The 22175-nt window shown below is 45.1% G+C and overlaps 1 protein-coding gene across 2 annotated transcripts in view; it reads left to right on the top strand.

Moving 5' to 3' along the window:
• The first annotated feature begins 6683 nt into the window (after nt 1–6683).
• SYP (synaptophysin) overlaps nt 6684–22175 on the top strand; it is a 55083-nt gene continuing 39591 nt past the window's right edge. The window contains exons 1-2 of one of the 2 annotated variants that reach the window (XM_029608014.1): nt 6684–7008; nt 8345–8410. In XM_029608014.1, the coding sequence (XP_029463874.1) occupies nt 6991–7008; nt 8345–8410 (84 nt within the window). In that variant the 5' untranslated portion in view covers nt 6684–6990. The remainder of the gene's footprint in view (nt 7009–8344; nt 8411–22175) is intronic. The other variant, XM_029608015.1, reaches the window with a different exon arrangement.

Raw genomic sequence — 22175 nt, forward strand, 5'->3', positions numbered from 1 at the left:
AGAAAAACCAGTGGACTTGGGAGGGCCACGCCATAAGTATCTATCAAGATCTGGCAGCATCGACGCTGAGGCGGAGGTACGAGCTGAGAGAGGCAACAGCACTTCCGAGGACTGAGAATCCATAATATATCGGGCTTGGTAGTGTGTCCGTCAGTGCTTGCGCATGTTCCCCAGCCCGCTGATAGATGGCGCTATAATATATCGGGCTTGGTAGTGTGTCCGTCAGTGCTTGCGCATGTTCCCCAGCCCGCTGATAGATGGCGCTATAATATATCGGGCTTGGTAGTGTGTCCGTCAGTACTCACGCATGTTCCCCAGCCCGCTGATAGATGGCGCTATAATATATCGGGCTTGGTAGTGTGTCCTTCAGTACTCACGCATGTTTCCCAGCCCGCTGATAGATGGCGCAGGCGGTTCCCTGGCCGCCTTGGAGGCTCAAACACGCCGTACAGCGGCCATGTCACAAAACCAGCTACAAGAGGTACTCCTGGGTGAATTCAGCGCTACTGCGGAATGCAGATTTTGCGCAGAATTCCTCCTTCCTGCAGATTTCCTCCCTCATCTTGCCGATTTCTCCCCTCGCCGGAAGACTATTCAAAACCGGAAGGACAATGGCCATCGCAGGACAGGCAGAAAATAGCAGAGGCGACCCTGGCATGCCGCGAATGGAGCGCGTCCTACAGCACACGCTCTATTCGCAGTGAAGATGAAGGCCCGGTGCGCCATTCGTGGTGAAAAGGGAAGGCCCCCGTGTGCCGCGATCGGCACGCCTGGGCCTTCATCTTTGCCACAAATGGAACGTGTGCTGAGGGACGCGCTCCGTTCGCAGCATGCTGGGGTCTCCGCTGCTATTTTCTGATCAAGGTGAAAATGGAAGGCCCCCATGTCCATCAGGATTAGTGCAACACAGAGGCTTGTTTGAGCACTGAAGAGTTATAGAAGAAATAACTTTATGAAAAAGGATGAAATGAGGATGAACAAACCCTGAGGAAGACAGCATCTGTCGAAACTTGCGCAAGTCAGGATTGTTCGAGACATTTCAAACCTAAGTACATTAGTCATATCCGACGGTTGAATGAATGGTTAAAGTGTGTTTTACACGAAGAAAAATATATGGACAAAAAATTGAAGTTTAAATAATAAAAAACAAAAATAAAAAAGAGGGGTTTCTCTGTAGCCCATCTCATGAGACTTTTAAGAAAAATTGAAAAGAAAGAATGGAGGCTGGAGGGTGTGTTTATGATTAGAACAACAATGGCACCGAAGGGGTAGCCCATTAATATATGAAACCATCCCCTCCACTCCTATTAAATTTAAATTTAATTGAAGTATAAACTTTGAGCAAGGCAGCAGAGAATACCCTAAATAAATATAAGTTCCTGTCTTCATAAGCATTGGCAAGTTAAACATAAGACATTGATAAGACAGGTTAAGAGAGAATTTGAAAAGAAGTTGGCTGTAGAGGCAAAAACTCACAGTAAAAACTTTTAAAAATATATTAGAAGCAGAAAGCCTGTGAGGGAGTCAGTTGGACCGTTAGATGATTGAGGGGTTAAAGGGGCAATTAGAGAAGATAAGGCCATCGCGGAAAGATTAAATGATTTTTTTGATTCAGTGTTTACTGAAGAGGATGTTGGGGAGATACTCGGAGCAGAGAAGGTTTTCATGGGTGATGATTCAGATGGACTGAACCAAATCACGGTGAACCTAGAAGATGTGGTAGGCCTGATTGACAAACTGAAGAGTAGTAAATCACCTGATTGACAAACTGAAGAGTAGTATACACCCCAGGATTCTGAAGGAACTCAAGAATGAAATTTCAGACCTATTAGTAAAAATTTGTAACCTATCATTAAAATCATCCATTGCATGGTTTTACCCAAGGCAGGTCTTGCCTCACAAATCTGCTTCACTTTTTTGAAGGAGTTAATAAACATGTAGATAAAGGTGAACCGGTAGATGTAGTATATTTGGATTTTCAGAAGGCGTTTGACAAAGTTCCTCATGAGAGGCTTCTAGGTGTTATGCTCAAGCTTGTGGACCCTTGGGCCGACGGAAGGATAGTATACCTTGGAGGAAGATCCGTAGGTTCTCCCGTCAGGTGGCGAGGCAGGAACTGAAGACGTGGCCAGCTGACCCTCGGCACTGTAGACAGGTGCGACTGTGAAGGCAGACGAAGAGTCGAGACGTCAAGGATCGGAGGTGTGTCTTCGCCACTGAAGTCTGCGTTCCCCCCAGGAGGAGCCCGTAGGGACCTGGACCTCTGGGACTTAGGTGGATCTTTGAGAGGTCAAGGAACAGACGTACGGTGCAAGGGCTGTCTGGAGCTTCACCCCTGGAATCCGGCGGTCCCCCCGGGAGGAGCCCGTAGGGACCCGGCCGCTGGGACTTAGGTGGGCCCTTGGAGACGATGGTCAGGAAGAGGTCCAAGGTCAAGTTCCCGAGGGTCGTCGCTTACTAGTCCGAGGTCACACACCGAGGGATCACCACTTGCCAGTCTGAAGTCACACACCAGAGAATCACCGCTTGCCAGTTCGAAGTCAATACCAGGAATCACCGCTAGCCGATCCGAAGTCAGGAACAAGGAATACCAAGATGAAACTGGAACAAGGAGTCTAGACGCTGGAACTCACCGAAGCAAGCAGACTCAAACAACTCTCACAGGAGACATTGCCAAGTCAAGGAACAGTCAGAGGAAGTCTCCTTTTATACTTCCTCTGGCCCTGTGGATAGGAATCAGCTGAGAGCAATTAAAGGGATGAGGTCCCTTTAATTCTAGTGAAGAGGCGCGGCCTCGTGCCTATGATGGCGGTGGCCATCTTGGATCTGGGCCGCAAGGGAGAGCAGCAGGCGGCCGCGAGGGAGGAGCAGGGACGGCTCCGAACCCGGCGGTTCACTCGGGGGTCTGCGCCGACGCGCGGGGGTGCCGAGCCCGGAGCAGGACAGTCAGAGCCGACGCTGTCGGCGGCCTGGTCAGGAAACGAGGTAGGGGACTGTGCCTGCGGGCGGGCACGGAACACAACACTAGGAAAAGTAAAAAGCCATGGGATAGGTGGCGATGTCCTTTCATGGATTACAAACTGGCTAAAAGACAAGAAACAAAGAGTAGGATTAAATGGACAATTTTCTCAGTGGAAGGGAGTGGGCAGTGGAGTGCCTCAGGGATCTGTATTGGGACTTGTACTTTTCAATATATTTATAAATGATCTGGAAAGAAATGTGACAAGTGAGGTAATCAAATTTACAGATGATACAAAATTGTTCAGAGTAATTAAATCACAAGCAGATTGTGATAAATTGCAGGAAAACCTTCTGAAACTGGAAAATTGGGCATCCAAATGGCAGATGAAATTTAATGTGGATAAGTGCATGGTGATGCATATAGGGAAAAATAACCCATGCTATAGTTACACAATGTTAGGTTCCATATTAGGAGCTACCACCCAAGAAAGATCTAGGCTTCATAGTGGATAACACATTGAAATCATCGGTTCAGTGTGCTGCGGCAGTCAAAAAAGCAAACAGTATGTTGGGAATTATTAGAAAAGGAATGGTGAATAAAACAGAAAATGTCATAATGCCTCTGTATCGCTCCATGGTGAGACCGCACCTTGAATATTATGTACAATTCTGGTTGCCGCATCTCAAAAAAGATATAGTTGCAATGGAGAAGGTAGAGAGCCTGTTCTACAGTGTCCGGTTACAAATGGTAACTGGACACTGTAACACTGTAAAGCCCGGTTGAGCAAAGGGTGGTCTATCCCTGACTACCTTCCAATCAGCTGTGGCTGCATAGCACCAATCAGCTGCCTGCTTACTTGTTTTTGGTGGCTATGAAGACAGAAGAGGCCCCAGTGGGCCACAAATGGAGCCCATCCCGTTCACGGCTGAAGATGGAGGAGGCCCCAGTGGGCCGCAAACGGAACCCATCCCGTTCATGGCTGAAGACAAGGGAGGCCCCAGTGAGCAGCAAACGGAGCCCATCCCATTCACAGCTGAAGACTTGTGCTTCGCTGACCTTCACAACCCAGACAGAAAGGAGGAAGTGCCTCAGGAGCAGCAAACCAGCAGGGAGCCATAGCCCTGCTGGTCGAAGAAGATGGGTTCCCACCAGGAGCAGCAGTCAGCAGGGAAGTGGTAGAGAGCCAGCAAGATATCCAAACCCTGTCGGGCAAATGTATGAACAGAAAAGGGGGTGGAGCCTTCAGCATCTTCCTTCTCGCCCATGGCAGAGGAGCCCTAGAATTTGAGAGAGCCTGTTGAGTGGGGTGAGGGGAGAGCAGCGTGTGTGTGTGTGTGTATGTGAGGGAGAGTCAGTGTGAGCAAGGGCTATGTATATGAAGGAGAGAGAGTCTGAGTGTGTGAGAGTCTGTGGGTGTGTGTATATGTGAGGAAGAGCCAGTAAGTGTGTGGGTGGGAGTAGTATGTGTGTCTGGAGGGGAGAGCCAGTGAGTGTGAAAAAGCCTATGTCTGTCGGGGTGGGGGGAGAGCCTGTGAGTGTGAGAACCTGTGTGTGGGTGGGTGGGGAGGGAGAAAGCAGCCTGTGGGTGGGGAGAAAAAAGTGTGTTGTGTGTGGGGAGGGAGAGGGAAGAGAGCCTGTGCATGTATGTGAGGGAGTAGGGAGCCAGTGTATTTCTGTGTGTGTGAGAGTGGAGGAGTGTGAATGAGAGTCAATGCGTGAGAGAGAGAATGATTACGTATGTTAGGGAGTTTGTGTATATGAGAGAGGATAAAGTGTGCACTCTCCCTCTTCTTCACTAATCTATGACAATCTCAAGGTGACTGGAAATCAAAAGTTACCAGGCATGGGAAGGAGGCCTCCATGGGCCGTGAGCGGAGTCCATCCCGCTCAGGGCTGAAGACAAAGGCGCCGGTGGGCTGCAGCCAAGGAGCAGTAAGCAGTTAATGACCTCAACGCAGCCTGTGAGTGTGTGTGTGTTTGTGTGTATGATTTAGAGCCTTTGTACCTGAGTGAGGGTGTGTGTTTGTGTGTTAGAGGAAACCCATGTGAAGGGGTAAGAGTGAGAGTGAGAGTCTATGTGCAGGGGTGCATGAGTGTGCAAAAGCAAGAAGGAGCCTGTATGTGTTTGCCAGAAAGAGATGGAGCCTATCTGAGGGTGCATGTGTGGTGCGAGAGGGAGGGAACCTGTGTAAGGGTGTGTACTTGAGAGGACAGAGGGAGCCTGTGAGGGGCAGGGTGACCAACTGTGATAGAGCAAGTCTGTTTGGCAGTGCATCCATTGAGAGAGAGGGAGTGTGTGTATGAGAGAAGAAAGTTTATGCATCCCCCTCGCCTCCCTCCACTCACCAGTAATCCATGACAATCTCAGAATGATTGAAAATCAAAAGTTTCCATGTACTGTATAGAGAGTTGGAGATTTTTAAATCCTTAAATATTGGGTATTATTTGATTAGTTTGCTGTTTTTAAATATTTTATTGGTGGCTGGGAAATTTTATAAAAGTTTTTAAGTTTAAATGAGCTTTTAAATATTAGAGGTTCTGTTGATCAGATGTTTTGAATTATTGACTATTTATTAATATGGTTTTACTATTACAATTGATGTTTTATATTTCTTGATTTATTAGTTATTTTATGAGAAATTGTGATGTTTCTGTTTTTCCATTATTGCACTGCATATGGAGTTGCGTTTCCAGTTCAGTTCTTGTCATGTTTTTATTTATACTATGGTCTCTTTATTCTATTTTTGGCAAGTGTCTAACTCTGCATGGAGGTGGGGTTGCTAGCATGTAGCTTGTGTGTAGGAATCTATTGCATTTTGGTTTGTTCTTTTTCCATAACAGAAAGCGTATTGGTGTTTTTTAGGGTGTGGTGTAATATTTACAATGTTGCCTTTTCATGTGTAAGGTTGTTAATGTTTGAGTGCTGGCAGTTATCCAGCAGCGCACTCAAGTGTCCAGTCCTAGTCTGTGGAAAAGCTGACAATCCTATCTGGGGTGTTTAGTGTTTCTAGGCTTCAGAATGAGTTGGCGAAGTAAATTATTTTTGTTATAATATGGTTTACTAATTATATTTGAATGTTGTAATCTGGCTAGCACATATTACTGTATGTGTGGAATATAAGTGATCTTAAATAAATACAATTTTGGAAGGAATATCTAGGTACCTGTTTTGGTGGTGAAGCAATCTGAGAACAGCACTTTATTTTTTACTTAACTGAATACAAAATTGAAGCAGGACATGTGATCTCACCCAGACCTAGTTCAACTCAAAGTAACTGATCCAGCTCTAGCTTTCCCTAATAAAAGCTGCACTACATCTTGAAGCATGCAATGAAGCAAATCCAGGCGTGAACGGCCGGTTTGGATTAACATAGGTAAAACTGGTGACTCATTCACCTTACTCCTCCACCCTCGCTAAAAAAAAATATATATATATATATATATCATTTGCCTGTACAGTTTAATATCTCATCAACTGCCTTTGTTATAAATGTTATGAAGGTTTTTTAAAATACTATGTATTCCATCAACAAGCAAATAATTTTACAGAGAAACATTGAAAGAAAACGTTTGACCAAAACAGCGAAGATCCATGATTGGCTGAGTTCAGTCACCTGCGCGCTTTTCGTGCTGCAGATGCGACGCACCATCACGTGATCAAAGGGCGGCCATTTTCGGAGTCGGGCTGCAGAGGTCAGTGCCTTCTCGCTGAGTCGAACGTCATTCCCCATCTGCAGTGACGTCACTGGGGCGCCCCGTGCTAACTCACGGCGTGTCTTTGACGTGCAAGCCGCCGCTTACTGTACACTTAAGACAGCTTCCGCCTTGCCAGCCCCAATCCAAGATGGCGGCTATGCGGCGCTTCCCTGCGCTAGCGTCCAATATGGCGCCCTTTGACAGCGTCCCTTGCCAGCTCTGTGACGCGCTTCCAGGATATGGCTATTCTTTTCCCCTCCCTCGTGCGTCCTTAGGCTGTTCCGGATAAAGCGCAGCCTCCCGCCGCGCTGCTGCTGATCCTCCCAGTGAACATGGATGTGCTGAACCAGGTGAGAGCGGTGGCGGCGGCTTCTGGACCTTGGACAGCGGCCCGGGGTGCGAGGAGGGTAGATCTGGGGGAGCAGACCCCGGTCGCCACCTATGCAAGCTGCAGATATACAGAAAAAGAGAGGAGATACTTGCAAACTCATTATATCCATCCTTTCACTTAGCAATGAAAGCAGCAACTATACAGGGGAAACATCTGCAATCTCCAGCTATCCATCCGTCATCATCAATATCTTCTTTTCCATCCCCCTGTGCTTCCTCACAGCAAGTCAAGCCGCCTCTATTCCTCCATCAATGTCATCTTTCTCGCCATCTATGTATAGGCATCATGCCATTCCCCATCCCTCCATCAGCAGCATCCTTTCCCTCCATTCTTGCACAGAGCAAGCCAAACAGCAATCATCCAGGGGAAAGAAAACCAAGAGAGGAGACACCTCCAGCCTTCACCCCTCGCTCCAATTCCCCCTTGCCTTCCTTCTATCTATTCCTGCAGTCATAGAACAAAACAGGCAGCAAAGAAAGGAAATCAGCAACGGAGACAGAGGGAGGGGGAGAGGAGGACACAGCAGCAACAGCAGCCCCATTATAATCTTCCATTCTTTCCCTTTATCCCATCCTTCAGTATACTTATTTGTCTATAGTATATGTTAACAATATTTGTCTATAGAATGTCCTCCTATCTGTTCATCTGTCTACTATCTGTTTATCACAATCTGAATAAAAGGGAAATAATTTTCATTCCTTGTTTGTAGTCACAAATATCTCAGTTTACTTTGGGGAGAAGAGTAAGGAGCAGAAAACACTATATATTGTTAGAACTCCTATAATATGTCTTTGAATGCTGCACTCAGAATGGTTTTCTATATACAGATTATTCCTAGTAGTATTGTATTATATTTGTTCACACTGGAGGCAGTAATATTTCATTTTGTCTGTAAATGTTATGATTGGAGAATGATTCTGACTTTTATTGAATGCATCTTGCTTTCTTTTCTGGTAATGGGAGGAGTCTGGGATGGCAGGTGGGCTTTTTTTCTGTTTAGTGATGGGTGAGAGAAGAGTGTGTGATGGGCCTGGTCATCAGGTGATGATTATAAGATCTCTGTTTCTGATAATAACACTCTCGCTCTTATAGTAATTGTCTCTAACATCTCAATAACTCTCTGATAATAACTGTCTCTAATCTCTCTTTCTCTGCTGATGAGCTCTCAGTCCCTGACAATTGTCTCCAATCTCTCTTTCTCTTTGATATAATAACTATGTTGCTAATCACTCTCTGTCTCTGATAATGTCTCTCTCTTTCTCTTCCTCTCCTGTAATCTTCACTGTCACCCTCAGCTTGTGGCCGGAGGGCAGTTTCGGATTGTGAAAGAACCCTTGGGTTTCATTAAACTTCTGGAATGGGTGAGTAGGGACTGTTGATGTTGCTATCGCTTTTCACTTCCCTCATTAATTACCTGTCTTGTATTCTTAAATAATTGGGGGAGGGGGGTCATACAGGGCATCCAGGGTGGTAGGGGAGTTTGTCTCTTCTTATCTAAAAGTCATTCCCTATAAGCACCTGGAGGTGGTTGGTATTCTTGTACACAGAGGCAGACAATGGGGGAATAACAGAAAACTGCCAGTTCTTGGAGATGGAAGGGATCAGGTATCTGAATGGTGCCAACCTCAAGGAGAGGCCATGGGCAGTGCCAATATCAGAGGGAGGTAACATGCTCCACTAGTCTCTGAGAGGAAAGATGAATGGGTATGTCAGACCTGGGAAAATGCATTACCTTGCCAGTTCCAGGGGGTAGAAGTGCATGAGCACTGCCAGTCTCTGGGAGAAGATGTACACAAGATTGGCTAGTCTCTTAAAATAGAAAAAGTTAATGTCAGCTCTGTAGCTTTGTCCATCAGCATGCATAGAATGATGTAAGACTACCGTGTGAATCAGGAAATTATCACACATCCACCTATGTGATACATGAAATTATCATACATCCACGACTGACATGGAATTTATCACATTCTGTCATCATGCGATATGTTATTAAATTTGCTGTTATGAGCTCTGCAAACTGTCAATAGTTGTTGTTTTATAGTTATGCATGTTGATTCTGTAAACGGTTGTGGTCTTGATATGGAATGATGGTATATAAAATGTCTAAATAAATAAATAAATAAATGATATGAACAATTATCATATGTTCCCTGGGTGAAACAGCAGAAGAAAGAGTAAGAAGCCAAGAGAAGGAGACTTGAGTGAGAGGGAGGACTGAGAGAGAAAAAAGAGAGAGTGTATGGACTAAAGAGAGATGAAAGAGAGAAAGATAAAATGAGAAATACAATATTTCCTTTGCGCTTTGCCACCTACACTCTCTCCTTTCTGTGAAGCTGACATCCGAGCAGGCTTTTCCCAGCTATTGCTGCCAAGACTCCAGATGGTGAATCTACAGCAGGGACATAAGTGATTGCTGTTGTCACACATTTGAGAGATGTAGAGTGAGAAGGAGAGAAAGATACAGAAAGAGAGAGAGGGTGAAAGCTAATGTGAGCCAGCTACAGAGAGGGGTGAAGAGTCCCTCGGCCTATCCCCAGCATAAGAGGACAGTGACCAATGGTGGACTGACATCACTGGAGAATAAAGCCCCTCTACAAATCCTCTGTGCAAGGAAAAAGTGAGATGGGAAGGATTGCCAACTCTTAAAACTGAGGCCCCTCTGTATAGCCCTAGCACAGGAGGACAGTAACAGACCTTGCTGGAAACTGCATCCTCTATACACCCCAACCTAGAGTGGCATTCAGAGAGCCATATTCAGTATTGTTCCAAGGTAGGCAGATACCTGCATATCTGTGGGTACCTAAAACTTGCCCCGGATTGTTAAACAGCTGTGGAGCGAGCCACACTGTTCTCGACTATTTCCACCCACAAATACACATACATTGTGGATAAATGAGCATGCTTACTTTCTGCAGCTGTACTGTGCGCACAGGTACTTTGTGCATGCTCTGTTTCCATTTCCTCTTCACATGGAGCACATGGCAAAGATAGCACTAAGCTGCAATTTTCAAGCCAAAACTCCTTCAGTGCTATAACAAGTGGGCCACCTACTGGAGGACCTCAAGGAAAAGGCCCAGAAGCTGAGGGCGGTGCATGGTCGAATAGCTGGACCAAGTCCTTGCCTCTTTGCAGCAAATTATGAGTAAGTATAAATATTTAGATATGGTCTTGCTTTTACTCTGACAAGCTATGTTATATGTACTGTCTGTACACGCCTGATAGTGGTTGACCTCTCCATATGTGTCTGTCACCTGGACACACACACAAGCAAAACTAGCAATGTTCCAGTATATATCCCTGACCTCCTTTTTCCACCCACTCCCCACATACAAACCAGTCATGCTGCTCCATTCTTCCCTAATCAGTGCAGTGATAACATGCTTTGTCAGATTCTTTCTGAACATGGAGCTTGTCCTCAGCCCTTTCTGGAACTGTCTGCTGCTTTTTTTCTGCTACATGGCGTTTCTCCCATAGCTCACTTTTCTGTAGACCTTATACCTTTTGCTACCTTCCTCTCTTTTTTTTTTCTGCATGTTTGCTGCTCACAGGATGAAAAGGTGCTTTTAGGTCTCTGATCAGGTCCGTGAAATAGTAAGGCAGCATGCATGTAACTAACAGTGTGCTGGAGATAGTAGCTAGCCTCATCTGTCAAATTACAGAAGAGTTGCTGCCTACAGGGATGCGCACACTTGTTGCTAGAGAGACTGTCACTAGACAGAATTCTTGTCTGCTAAGGTTTGCAACAGGCTGGATCACATTCTGAACCTAGAGACTGCTGCCCAAGTCTTCTTGTGACTTGGGTACTTAACAACCCTGTCTTTCTCTTCTAACAGATACCACTGGATCAGAGACAGCCTCCCCTGAAGAACCCTCCATCACTTCCTTGTTCTCTGGATCATCTGCCCTGGACTCCTTGCCTGCCCATCCCTCTGGGCCCATTGCTCTAGACAACTCACCCCCTGGTCCCTCTTGAATGTTCTTCCCCTCCTGTATCCTCACCCCTGCTATTGTGTCCCTTCCCTTGTCTGTATCCTGGTAGGGCCTCAAGGCAGTGGTGAGTAAGGCTCTCCCATTGGTTTAAGTCTGGAGATCATAGAGGAGGTTCAAGCTCTCAGCTGTTCAGGAGCTACAGAGCATGTGAGCAGGCATGGGGATCCTCCTTGCAGAATTGGAGACCTTCAGTGGCTTTCTGGCAACATAGTCTCAACTCAAGATACAAAGATATCAGAGATGCACATTTTCCAAAGCTGACAGAGAAAATTGAAGACTTCCCACAAAAGCATGAGCAGGAAAAACGCAGTACAGTCCTAGAAGAAACAGTAGCTATAGCCTAAAATATGTGGTATCTTGCCACCAGGCCAGAAATCTTATCTGATCAGGAGCAATACAGACCAGCACCAAATCCTGAGACTTGTCCTTCTTATTGTATTTTCTGTAACCTGTAATTTGACTTTATTATTATTATTATTGTGTAATTTTTGTCTTCCCTTTTTACTTTAACCATTCTATGTATTACTTTGGCAACACATGTAAAACTGTCATGACAATAAAGTTATGAGTATCTGAATCAAGAACAGATCACTGGTTCCTCAGCACATGCACCACCAGCCCCTCCAGGGCCACACCACACATGGTTACTTGATGAGCGAGTATGGTTATAGGCTTCGGCCTAGAAATTGTACAGAATCACTAAGTCGCAAGCCCAGAATGGCAATCTTACAATAGAGGGAGGTTGTGATAGCCATTGCCTGTTGCACAGGCTTCCATGTAGCCCCCTTTTCAGTTTTCATTGAAATAGTTTAAAAACAAGTAAACATTTTATATTTGGTTAGATGCGGTGCAACCATTATTGACATCACAAGTTCATGAGATAGTGTGAACTGATGTTATGGGATACAGTGACTCACAGAGAAAGCAGGTGGGAAGTGGTGAGAGCCATCATTATCAGGCGCAGCCATAAAGAATGTCCCCAGAAGAAGGTCATCAGGAGGGACTTGTCCAGTCAAAGACTCCACAGAAGGGATTTAGGATCCAAAGGGACAACAAAAGCATGAGAGAGATCTCCAGACAGTGCCATTGCATCAGAAAGCTGGTCTTAAATGGGCCAGATGTGCTAGGTTGTTTTCCCATAGAAACTGGGTTAAAGCCTGGGAGGCCTCTGGTCCTATGTACAGATTCCAACCTGGAATGTATTATAATAAGTGCAAGTTATACAGAGGTGGGAAGCAGCAATTGCCACGTCTCCCATCCTCAACCACTCTTGATGCTTCTGTGCTACCACAGGCTGGAGTCGCAGAGATTGCACTGCAGCTTTGTCTGTTGCCCACCCTATATGCAGCAGGCAAGAATGGGGAGACAAGGCTGCTGGGTAGAATAAGAAATTAGAAGGAAAAGAAGGGACAGTGGTGAGAGTAAATTTTGATATGGTTAATTTATAAACAAACTGAGTGCTTTAGGTATAGGTCCTAAAGCTGGGTTAGAAACTGGTTGAGTGGGAGATAACAAAGGATAGTAGTAAATGGAGTTCACTCTAAGGAAAGTGGTGTGCCACAAAGATCAGTCCTCAGTCCAGTTATGGTCAACATTTTTGTAGGCAATATTGCTGAAGGACTATCGGGAAAGGTTTGCCTTTTTGTGGATGATACCAAAATCTGAAACTGGATTAAAAACACTGAAAGATGTGGAAAATATAAGGAGGGATCTATGAAGGTTGCGGAATGGTCTAGAGAGTCTGGCAGCAAAGATTTAATTCTAAAAAGTGTGTGGTTATGCATTTGGGTTGCAAAAACCCAAGGAAACAGTGCGGTATAGGGGGTGACGTTTTGTGCACAAAATAAGAGTGGGATCTGGGGGTGATCATATCTGATAAATTTAAGGTGGCCAAACAGGAGGCTAAGGTGATGGCAAAATCCTGAAAGATACTTGTGTGCCTAGGGAGAGGAATCCCAAAGAGGAAGAAGTAGGTACTATTGTTTCTGTACATTTCTGATGAGATCTCATTTGGTGTACAGTTCTGGAGAATGCACTTTTAAAAGGATATAAACCAAATAGAGTTGGTCCAGAAGGCAGAAACTAAAATGGTCAGTGGTCTTTATCACAAAGCATATGGGACAGACTTAAAGATCTCAACATGTATACCCTGGAGGAAAGGAGGGAAAAGGGAGATACAATAGAGATATTTAAATAACTCCCAGGAATAAAAGCATAGGAGGTGGGTCTCTTTCAACAGAAAGGAGTCTCTGGAATGAAGGATTATGGGACAAAGGTGAAAGGAGGTAGACTCAGGAGTAATCCAAGGAAATATTGCTGTACAGAAAGGGTGGTAGATCCATGCCACAGCTTCCCTGTGGAGGCAATGGTGTCAAGGACAGTTGGAATTCAAGAAAGCATGGGACAAGCACAGACGATCTCTGAGGGAGAGGAAGGGACTATAAAGCTGAGCAGTAGATGTGGATGGGCAGACTGCATGAATCATACGGTGTTTATCTGCTATCATGTTCTATGTTTCTATGACAAAGGGTAGTACTACTACTACTTAACATTTCTATAGCACTACATGACATATGCAGCGCTGAACAAACACAAAAAGACAGTCCCTGCTCAATAGAGCTTACAATCTAATAGAAGGAAGAGGAGGAGGGAAGGGTACGGTATCCCAAAGTTTGCCTTATCCCTTGTAAAAGACTCTTGCATACACAATTCTAAATGACCACTACTACATGCATGGCCTACCAAAGGCTTGAAATTACAAACATCTCTGCATTTGCATTCCTCTGTTTGCAGCAGCATATCTTCCAAATCACCCAGATCCTAAGGGGCTCTTTTTTTGTTAGTCCAGCAGCTCTGATCACCCTATCATGAACTGGGGAACAGTCAGATACACCTAAATGACAGATGAAATTTAATATGGACAAATGCAAATAGAGCAAAATGCTCATAAGGAAAAATGATCCTAACTGTAGGTACACAATGGTGGGTTCCCTATTAAGAGTCACTACTTAGGAAAAGGATCTTAAAGTCATTATGGACAATAAATTGGTATCCTCAGCTCGGTGTGCAGCAGCAATAATAATTTTACAAAAAGCAAATGGAATATAAGAACATAAGAAATGCTTTGCTGGGTCAGACCAAGGTCCATCGAGCCCAGTATCCTATCTCCAACAGTGGCCAGTTTGGGTTATAAGTACCTGGCAGAACCCATAAAGTCGATCTATTTCCTGTTACTCCCAGGGATGGCAATAACTTTCTTTACCTGGCAAATAATGTTTTATGGACTTTTCCCCAGGAATTTGTCCAAACCTCTTTTAAACCCTGCTGTGCTAGTCACCTTGACCGTGTTCTCTGTGAACAGATTCCACAACTTGATTGTGCGCTGAGTGAAAAAGTACTTTCTCTGATTTGTTTTAAATCTGCTGGTTGTTAGTTTAATGGCATATTTGAAAGGGTAAATAATCATCCTTTATTCACTCAATCCACCCACTCATGATTTTATAAACTATTATGGCCCTTCTCAAATATTTCTTTAGCAAGCTGAAAAGCCCTAACCAGTAGGGATGTGAATCATTTTTGTAACGAATTGAAATATCATATGATATTTCTAAATTCGTTGGAAATCGGTTAAAAGAAAGAAACAATCAATTTTACCCCTGATTTTTCATAAAAGTCGTTTTTCGGGTTAGTGCGAGCTAACTCATGTTAGTGCGCATTAACAAAAAACCGTTTCTTTTTGTTATTTTTTGCTATTTTTGTTAGTGCGCGCTAACTCCCATTAGCGTGCACTAACCCGAAAAATGATTTTTCACTAAAAAAAATGGGGAAACGCAGGAAAATGATTTTTTCCCGCAGCCAGATGATCCCAAAAGCGGGAACAATCAGACACCCGATTCACATCCCTACTAACCAGCATAGCCTCTCATCCTAGGGGAGTTGTTCCATTCCCTTTAACATTTTTGTTGCCCTCCTCTATAATTTTTCTAGTTCTCTTATGTCATTTTGAGATGGGATGACCAGAGCTGCACATAATACTCAAGGTGCAATCACACCATGGATCAATGTAGAAGTAATATGATATATTTTGTTTCATTCACCATTCCATTTTGGATCATTCCTAACATTCTATTTACTTTATTGACCACCACTGCACCAGTGGCGTAGCCACGGATGGGCCTGGGTGGGCAGGTGCCCACCCAACTTAGACCCAGGCCCACCCAACTGGCCCCGGAACTGCAAGGCTGTCGCGGGATCCCATCCCCGCGACAGCGAAGAAGAGAACCCACGCCTCGCGCGCCATCACGGCACACATGGGGAAGCGCTGCTGCGGCCGTATGGCCAACCGGTCTTCCTGTTCGGGGGGGGGGGGGAGAGTGGAAGCGCCGCGCGCAGCTTCTGCTTCCTCCCCCAATGCAGGAAGATCAGCTGCCTCTCCTGCTGCCACCCGTTCTCCTGCTATCTTCGGACCAAACGGCCAGCCGAACTTCCTGTTTGGGGGAGCGGAAGCGCCGCGCACAGCTTCCGCTTTCTCCCCCAAAGCAGGAAGATCAGCTGCCTCTCCTGCTGCCACCGGCCTCCTGCTATCTTCGGGCGTCGGGCCGTACTACCCGCCAATCTTCCTGCTTGGGGGGGGGGAGGGAGGAAGCGGACGTTGTGCGCTGCGCTTCCGCTCCCCCCCCCCCCCCCGACAGGAAGTTCGGACTCCCGAAGATAGCAGGAGGCCGGTGGCAGCAGGAGAGGCAGCTGATCTTCCTGCTCTGGGGGAGAAAGTGGAAGCTGTGCACGTGCTTGAATGTGTATGTGTGGATGAGAATGGGAGTGTGTGTGGGTGAAAACTGGAGCCTGGGTGTGTATGTGGGTGAATGGGAGCTCGAATGTGTGTATGTGTGGTTGAGAATGGGAGTCTGGGTTTGTGGGTGGGTGAGAATGGGAGCTTGAATGTGTGTATATATGGGTGAGAATGAGAGCCTGGGTTTGTGGGTGGGTGAGAATGGGAGCTTGAATGTGTGTATATGTGGGTGAGAATGAGAGCCTGGGTTTGTGTGGGTGGGTGAGAATGGAAGCTTGAATATGTGGATAAGAATGGGTGCTTGAATGTGTGTATGTGTGGGTGAGAATAGGACCTTAAATGTGTATATGTATGGATGAGAATGGGAGCTTGAATATGTGTGGGTGAGACTGGGAGCATGGGTTTGTGGGTGAGAATGGGAGTCTGGGTTTATGTGTGTGGGTGAGAATGGGTGCCTGGATGTGCGTCTGTGTGTGCATAAGAATATAAGCCTGGGGAGGGGTGAGAAAGTGAGAACTTGAATGTGAGCTTGTGGGGGGGGGGGGGGGGGAGAGCATATGAGAGTGAGAGCTTGAGTGTGTGAGAGGGAGTCTGTGAGAGAAAGCGTGTATGTGTGTGTGTGGAAGGGAAGAAGACAGTAATAGAAGAAAGACACTGAAAAGGAATTAGGAAATGAGCTATAAGGGAAAAAATGGGAAAAAGAGACCAGGACCAACTGATTAGAAAATACAAAGATCAGACAACAAAGGTAAAAATATATATCTATATTTTGAGATGTTAGCAATTTAAATATAAGCAACACAACCGCTCTCTCAAAATTTATGGACAGGTAGGAGCCGTGTATAAAATCGTAATAATAAGAAGGCTAAAGTACCACAAATCACCGTGAATTATGTTTGTATCATTAAGTAAATCTCATACTTAGACGCAGATGTGAATGCTATGCTGCATAATTTGGCATTATTTATCAGTAAAAAAACAACTAGTAGACCTGCATGCCTACAGCCCACCCATGTTAACCTTGTGCCCACCCAAAAAATCAATTCTGGCTACGCCACTGCACTGCACACTGAGCTGAAGATTTGAATATTTTGTCCACAAGAAGTCCAAGGTCCTTTCCAGGGTGATGGCTCCTAAAATTGAACATTGTGTGTACCTGTAGTTGGGATTCTTTTTCCCTATGTGCACCACCTTGCACTTTTCCATGTTAAATTTCATCTGTCATTCAGATCCCCAGTCTCCTACTCTCACAATGTCCTGCAGTACTTCTCAATCTGCTGTTTTTTTTAACCTTTTTTTTGTGTTATCTGCAAATCTGATCACTTCACTCATTGTTTTTTGTTTTTTTTCATATCACATGCCCCAGTACCTTTCTCCATCTGGAAAACTGACCATTTAGTCCTATCCTCTTTTTCTTGTCTTTCAAACAGTTACTAAACCACAATAGGACATTGCCTTCTATCCTATGACTTTTTAATTTCCTGAGGAGTCAAATGTCTTCTGAAAATGGAAATATACTCTATCAAATGGCTCACCTTTATCTGCAAGTATATTTAGACTTAAAAAATTGGTAAGGCAAGACTTTCCTTTGCTAAAGCCATGTTGGCTCTTCCCCTTATCCATTTCTATTTATATGGCCAGTGATTTTTGTTTGTAAGAATAGCTTCTACCATTTTGGCCAGCACAAAACATCAGGCTCACTTGTCTATAGTTTCCCAGATCATCCCTGGAGTCCTTTTTAAAAAATTTGTATCACATTGGCCTCTATCCAGTCTTCAGCTATTGTGGCTGTTTTAAATGATAGGCTTCAGATTACTAGCAACAGGTTTGCAATTTCATGTTTGAGTTCTTTTAGGACTCTGGGGTGGATGCCATCTAATCTAGTGATTTGTTACTCTTTAGTTTGTCATTTTGATCTATTACATCCTCCATTATTACAAAGATTTGTTTTAGTTTAGAATCATCACCATTAAAGAATATTTCAGGTGTGGGTATGTTCCCAACATCTTCTCAGGAAAGACCAAAGCAAAGAATTCATTTTCTGCTATTTCCTTGACCTCCCTAAGCACCCCTTTTTACCTCTTGGTCATCCAGCAACCCAACTGACACCCTGACAGGCTTTTTGTTTTGAATGCACATGCAAAAGATTTTATTATTAGTTTTTTTCCTCTCTGGCAAGATTCTTCTCAAATTCTATTTTGGCCTGTCTTACTACTGTTTTATATCTAATTTGCCTGTGCTTATTTTCTTGTCTATTTTCTTCATTTGGGTCTGCTTTCCATTTTTTGAATGTTGCCCTTTTGACTTTAACTGCCTCTTTCATCTCATCATTAAACCATGCTGGCAATCATTTGATCTTTCTTCAGCATTTTTTTAAATGCATGGAATACATTTTAGCTGGGCTTCCAAAATGGCATTTTTAAACAATGTCCATGCCTCATGCACACTTTTAACCTTTGCAACTTCTCCTTTTACTTTTTTTTCTAACTAATTTCCTCATTCTATTATAGTCTCCCTTTTTAAAGTTATGAGCTACTGCAATAGTTTTATTTAATTTCTTCCTCCCAATGATAGCATTATGATCGCTATTGCTCAGCAGCCCCACCACAGTAACACATTGCACCAGTTTGTGCATTCCACTGAGGACTAGATCTAAAGTAGCAATCTCTCTTGTTGTTTCCAGGACCAGCTGCTCCATGAAACAGTCATTTATGGCATCTAGAAATATAACCACTTTAGCATGTCTCGATGAGACACTTATCCACTCAATACTGGGGTAATTGAAAACGCCTATTATTATTGCATTGCCAAATTTATTTGCCTTTCTAATTTCAGCTAGCATTTCACAGTCTGTTTCTTCATCTTGGCCAGGTGGACAGAAATATACACCTACTCCTATACTCTTACCCATCACACATGGAATTTCTATCCATAAGGATTCTGTAGTGCATTTTGTTTCCTGCAGGGTTGCTATCATGCTTGAGTCTATTGCCATCCTTTATACATAGTGCCACCCCTCCACCAATTCAGTCTGCCCTATCACATTTGTTACGCTCAGGCTTGTGGACCCTTGGCCGACGGGAGGATGGTATACCTTTCGGAGGATCCATAGGTTCTCTCGTCGAGAGGCGAGGCAGAACAGAAGACGGGACAAGCTGACCCTTGGCACTGGAGATTGAGACGGTAGCAGAGACCGACAAAGGGACGAGAAGATGAGTTGTGTCTTCACCCCTGGAAGTCTGTGGTCCCCCCAGGAGGAGCCCATAGGGACCCAGACCGCTGGGACTTAGGCGGACCTTTGAGAGGTCAGGTGTCGGTGCAAGGGCTGACTGGAGCTTCACCCTGGAAGCCCGCGGTCCCCCCAGGAGAAGCCCGTAGGGACCTGGGCAGCTGGGACTTAGGTGGGCCCTTGGAGACGGAGGTCTTGAAGGAGTCCTAGGTCAGGTGCCAGAGGGTCGACACTCACCTGTCCGAAGTCATGTACCAGAGAATCACCGCTTGTCAATCTGAAGTCAGGAACCAGAGAATCACCATAAGCCAATCCGAAGTCAGGAACCAGAGAATCACCGTAAGCCAATCCGAAGTCAGGAACCAGGAACACCAAGACGAAACAGGAACCAGAGTCCGAGCACCAGGAACTCACCGAAGCAAGCAGACTAGACAGCGTTGGAGGACGTTGCCAAGTCGAGGAATGGTCAGAGGAAGTCTCCTTATATACTTCCTCTGGCCCTGGAGGTAAGAACCAGCTGCAGGCAATTAAAGGGACGAGGTCCCTTTAACTCTGGTGAAGGGGCGTGGTCTCGCGTCCAAGGATGGCGGCGGCCATCTTGGATCCGGGCCGCGGAGGAGAGCAGCAGCAGCCGTGCGGGAGGAGCAGGGACGGCTCCGATCCCGGCGGCCAGTCTGAAGGCCCACGCGGGGGTGCGGAGCTCGGAGCAGGGCAGTCGGCCCCGATGCTGCCCTGGTCGTCGGAGGATGTAGGGGGCTGCGCCCGCGGACGGCCGCAGAACACAACAACATTGATATAATCTTAGGAATTATTTGTAAAGGGATGGAGAATAAACCTGAGTATATCATGTCTCTCTATAGATTTATAGTACCTTGAATATTGTGTACAGTTCTGGTCACCCCATATCAAAAATATATAGCAGAACTAGAAAAGGAATAGAGAAGGACAGCTAAAATGATAAAAGTGATGGAAAAGCTCCCTTATGAAGAAAGGTGGTTAAGGCTTTTCACCTTGGGGAAGAGACTGTGAGGAGATATGATAGATGTTTATAAAATCACGAGTAAGGTAGAACAGGTAAATAAGGAACAGTTATTTATCTTTTCAAATAGTACTAAGACTAGGGAACACTCCTTGAAAGTAATAGCAGTTTTTTAAAACAAATTGGAGGAAGTATTTTTTTCACTCAATGCACAGTCAAACTGTGAATATATTGCCGATGGATGTGGTCAAGACATCTAGCATAGTTGGAATTAGAAGGGGTTTGGACAAGTTCCTGAAGAAAAAGCCCATAAACAATTATTAGCCAAGTGGCCTTGGGAATACCATTACTTATCTTTTGGGAGTGAGCAGCAAGGAATGGATCGACTCTTCGGCATCTGCTGGGTATTTCCTAGTGACCTGGACTGGCCACTTGTTGGTGACAGGATGCTGAGCGCAATGCACCTCTAGTCTGACCCAGCATGGCATTTCTTATGTTCTTAACAAGAAGAAGATAGTTTCCGTGTGAAAAGCTGTAAGTCCTATGGCACTACGATGATATGTGATGAATCAATCAAGACAGTTCCCTTGATAGCACCATCTCCTCAGAGAAAAGGATACAGTAGCTATATGTATCAGAAAACTCCAGCGGCCCAGATAGTCACCTTCAACACAGATTTTATACCTAATTTTCAGCTTAGGAATGCAAAAAGTGCACACCTAATGGACAATTAAGTATGTGTATTATTGGCTCATTACCATAAGCATCATTACCATCATTTTCAAAGGTAGGTGCATGCCTGGCTACTAGGCTGAACAGCATGGCTTCTAAGAAGGATGCCCTCCTGTGAAAGCCTAATTTCTCTTCAGAGAAGGTGAAACTCCTGACAGCTGAGATCAGCCAATAGGAGAAGGCTCTATTTTAGCCAGCGTCAACATAATAGAATGCCTATCAAAAACAGAAAATCTGACAAGGCATTACCTGAAAGGTAAATAGTATGCGCCATCATGAGGTTGAATATTAAAAAAAAAAATGGCAAGATCTGCTCAAGCAGGTCAGGCAGAAGCAGGCAGGAAACATCCGGAGAGGTCCAGCAGGTCAGGCGGCACTCACAAGCTAACAGCAGTGCATCCTCAAGATCTTGAACAAATTGGCCTGGGGACTTGAACACCTGAAGACCTGCAGGGGTGAGACTAAAGATTGTGTCAAAGCTCTAGTGTGATATTCAGAGAACAATCATGAAATCTGCCTTAATCTGAATTTTTTTTTTAGGCCATGCCACAGATCCCAGTGGATCTCTGGCATGGTCTTCACCTCATCTCGAGCAGGCCTCCCCTGGCCATATCCCACACTCTTTACTATGCCACTCCACTCCACTAGCCACTCCACTAGCCACTCCAGGGTCTAGCCTCTTGCCGCGTCTCATGTGGATCAATTGCTCACCTTGTTTTCCCCTTCCTCAGAGCAGCCTCCTTTTCCTGTGATTTCCTTGAGGCTACTGATTCTATCCCTCTCTTCCTCTCCTGCGGGGTAGCTAGATCCTAGGGACTTAGCATGTGAGAAATAGCACGGTCTATCTAAACACATTACAGTAGTTAGAAAAATGAAACTGTGTCCCGGTCCTTTTCTTACCTTCATGAGATGAAGATTCTACTGAGGACACTCATCGGGGGGGTCTTCAATTCAGGAGCAGAGGAATAAGTCAGGGAAGGGGCACGGCCCATCACCTCAGGAGGAGGAAAACAGTGAGCTGGAGATGTCAGAGCGCTGCTTGATGGATTTTCCTCCTGGAAAGTTAATGAATCCCGAGTATGAAGAAATCCCAGAGTGTTTCTGCGAACAGCTGTCCTCATGGGCACTGCAGGCAGATGATGCAGAAGAGAAGACTTTGTCTGGGGACAGAGGAAAGGAGTCTCCAGAGAAAGCAGGATCACCTAGAAAGCTGATCAGAAAGGAGACAGAGATGAGCTTCCAAAACAATTAAATCCTGTGGCAGTCAGAGGTGATGAACACCCTGTCAGATATAAGAGTGGAGCTACCTTGTACAGTTAGTGTCCTGAAAGTTCTCCTCGAGAGCATGAACCTGGCCCAGATGTTTGCTCTCCCTCCAGCAGCTCCAACAAACCCCACAGCAGCCCA

This window comes from Rhinatrema bivittatum, chromosome 1 (assembly GCF_901001135.1).
Source record: "Rhinatrema bivittatum chromosome 1, aRhiBiv1.1, whole genome shotgun sequence".
Taxonomy (NCBI): Eukaryota; Metazoa; Chordata; class Amphibia; order Gymnophiona; family Rhinatrematidae; genus Rhinatrema; species Rhinatrema bivittatum.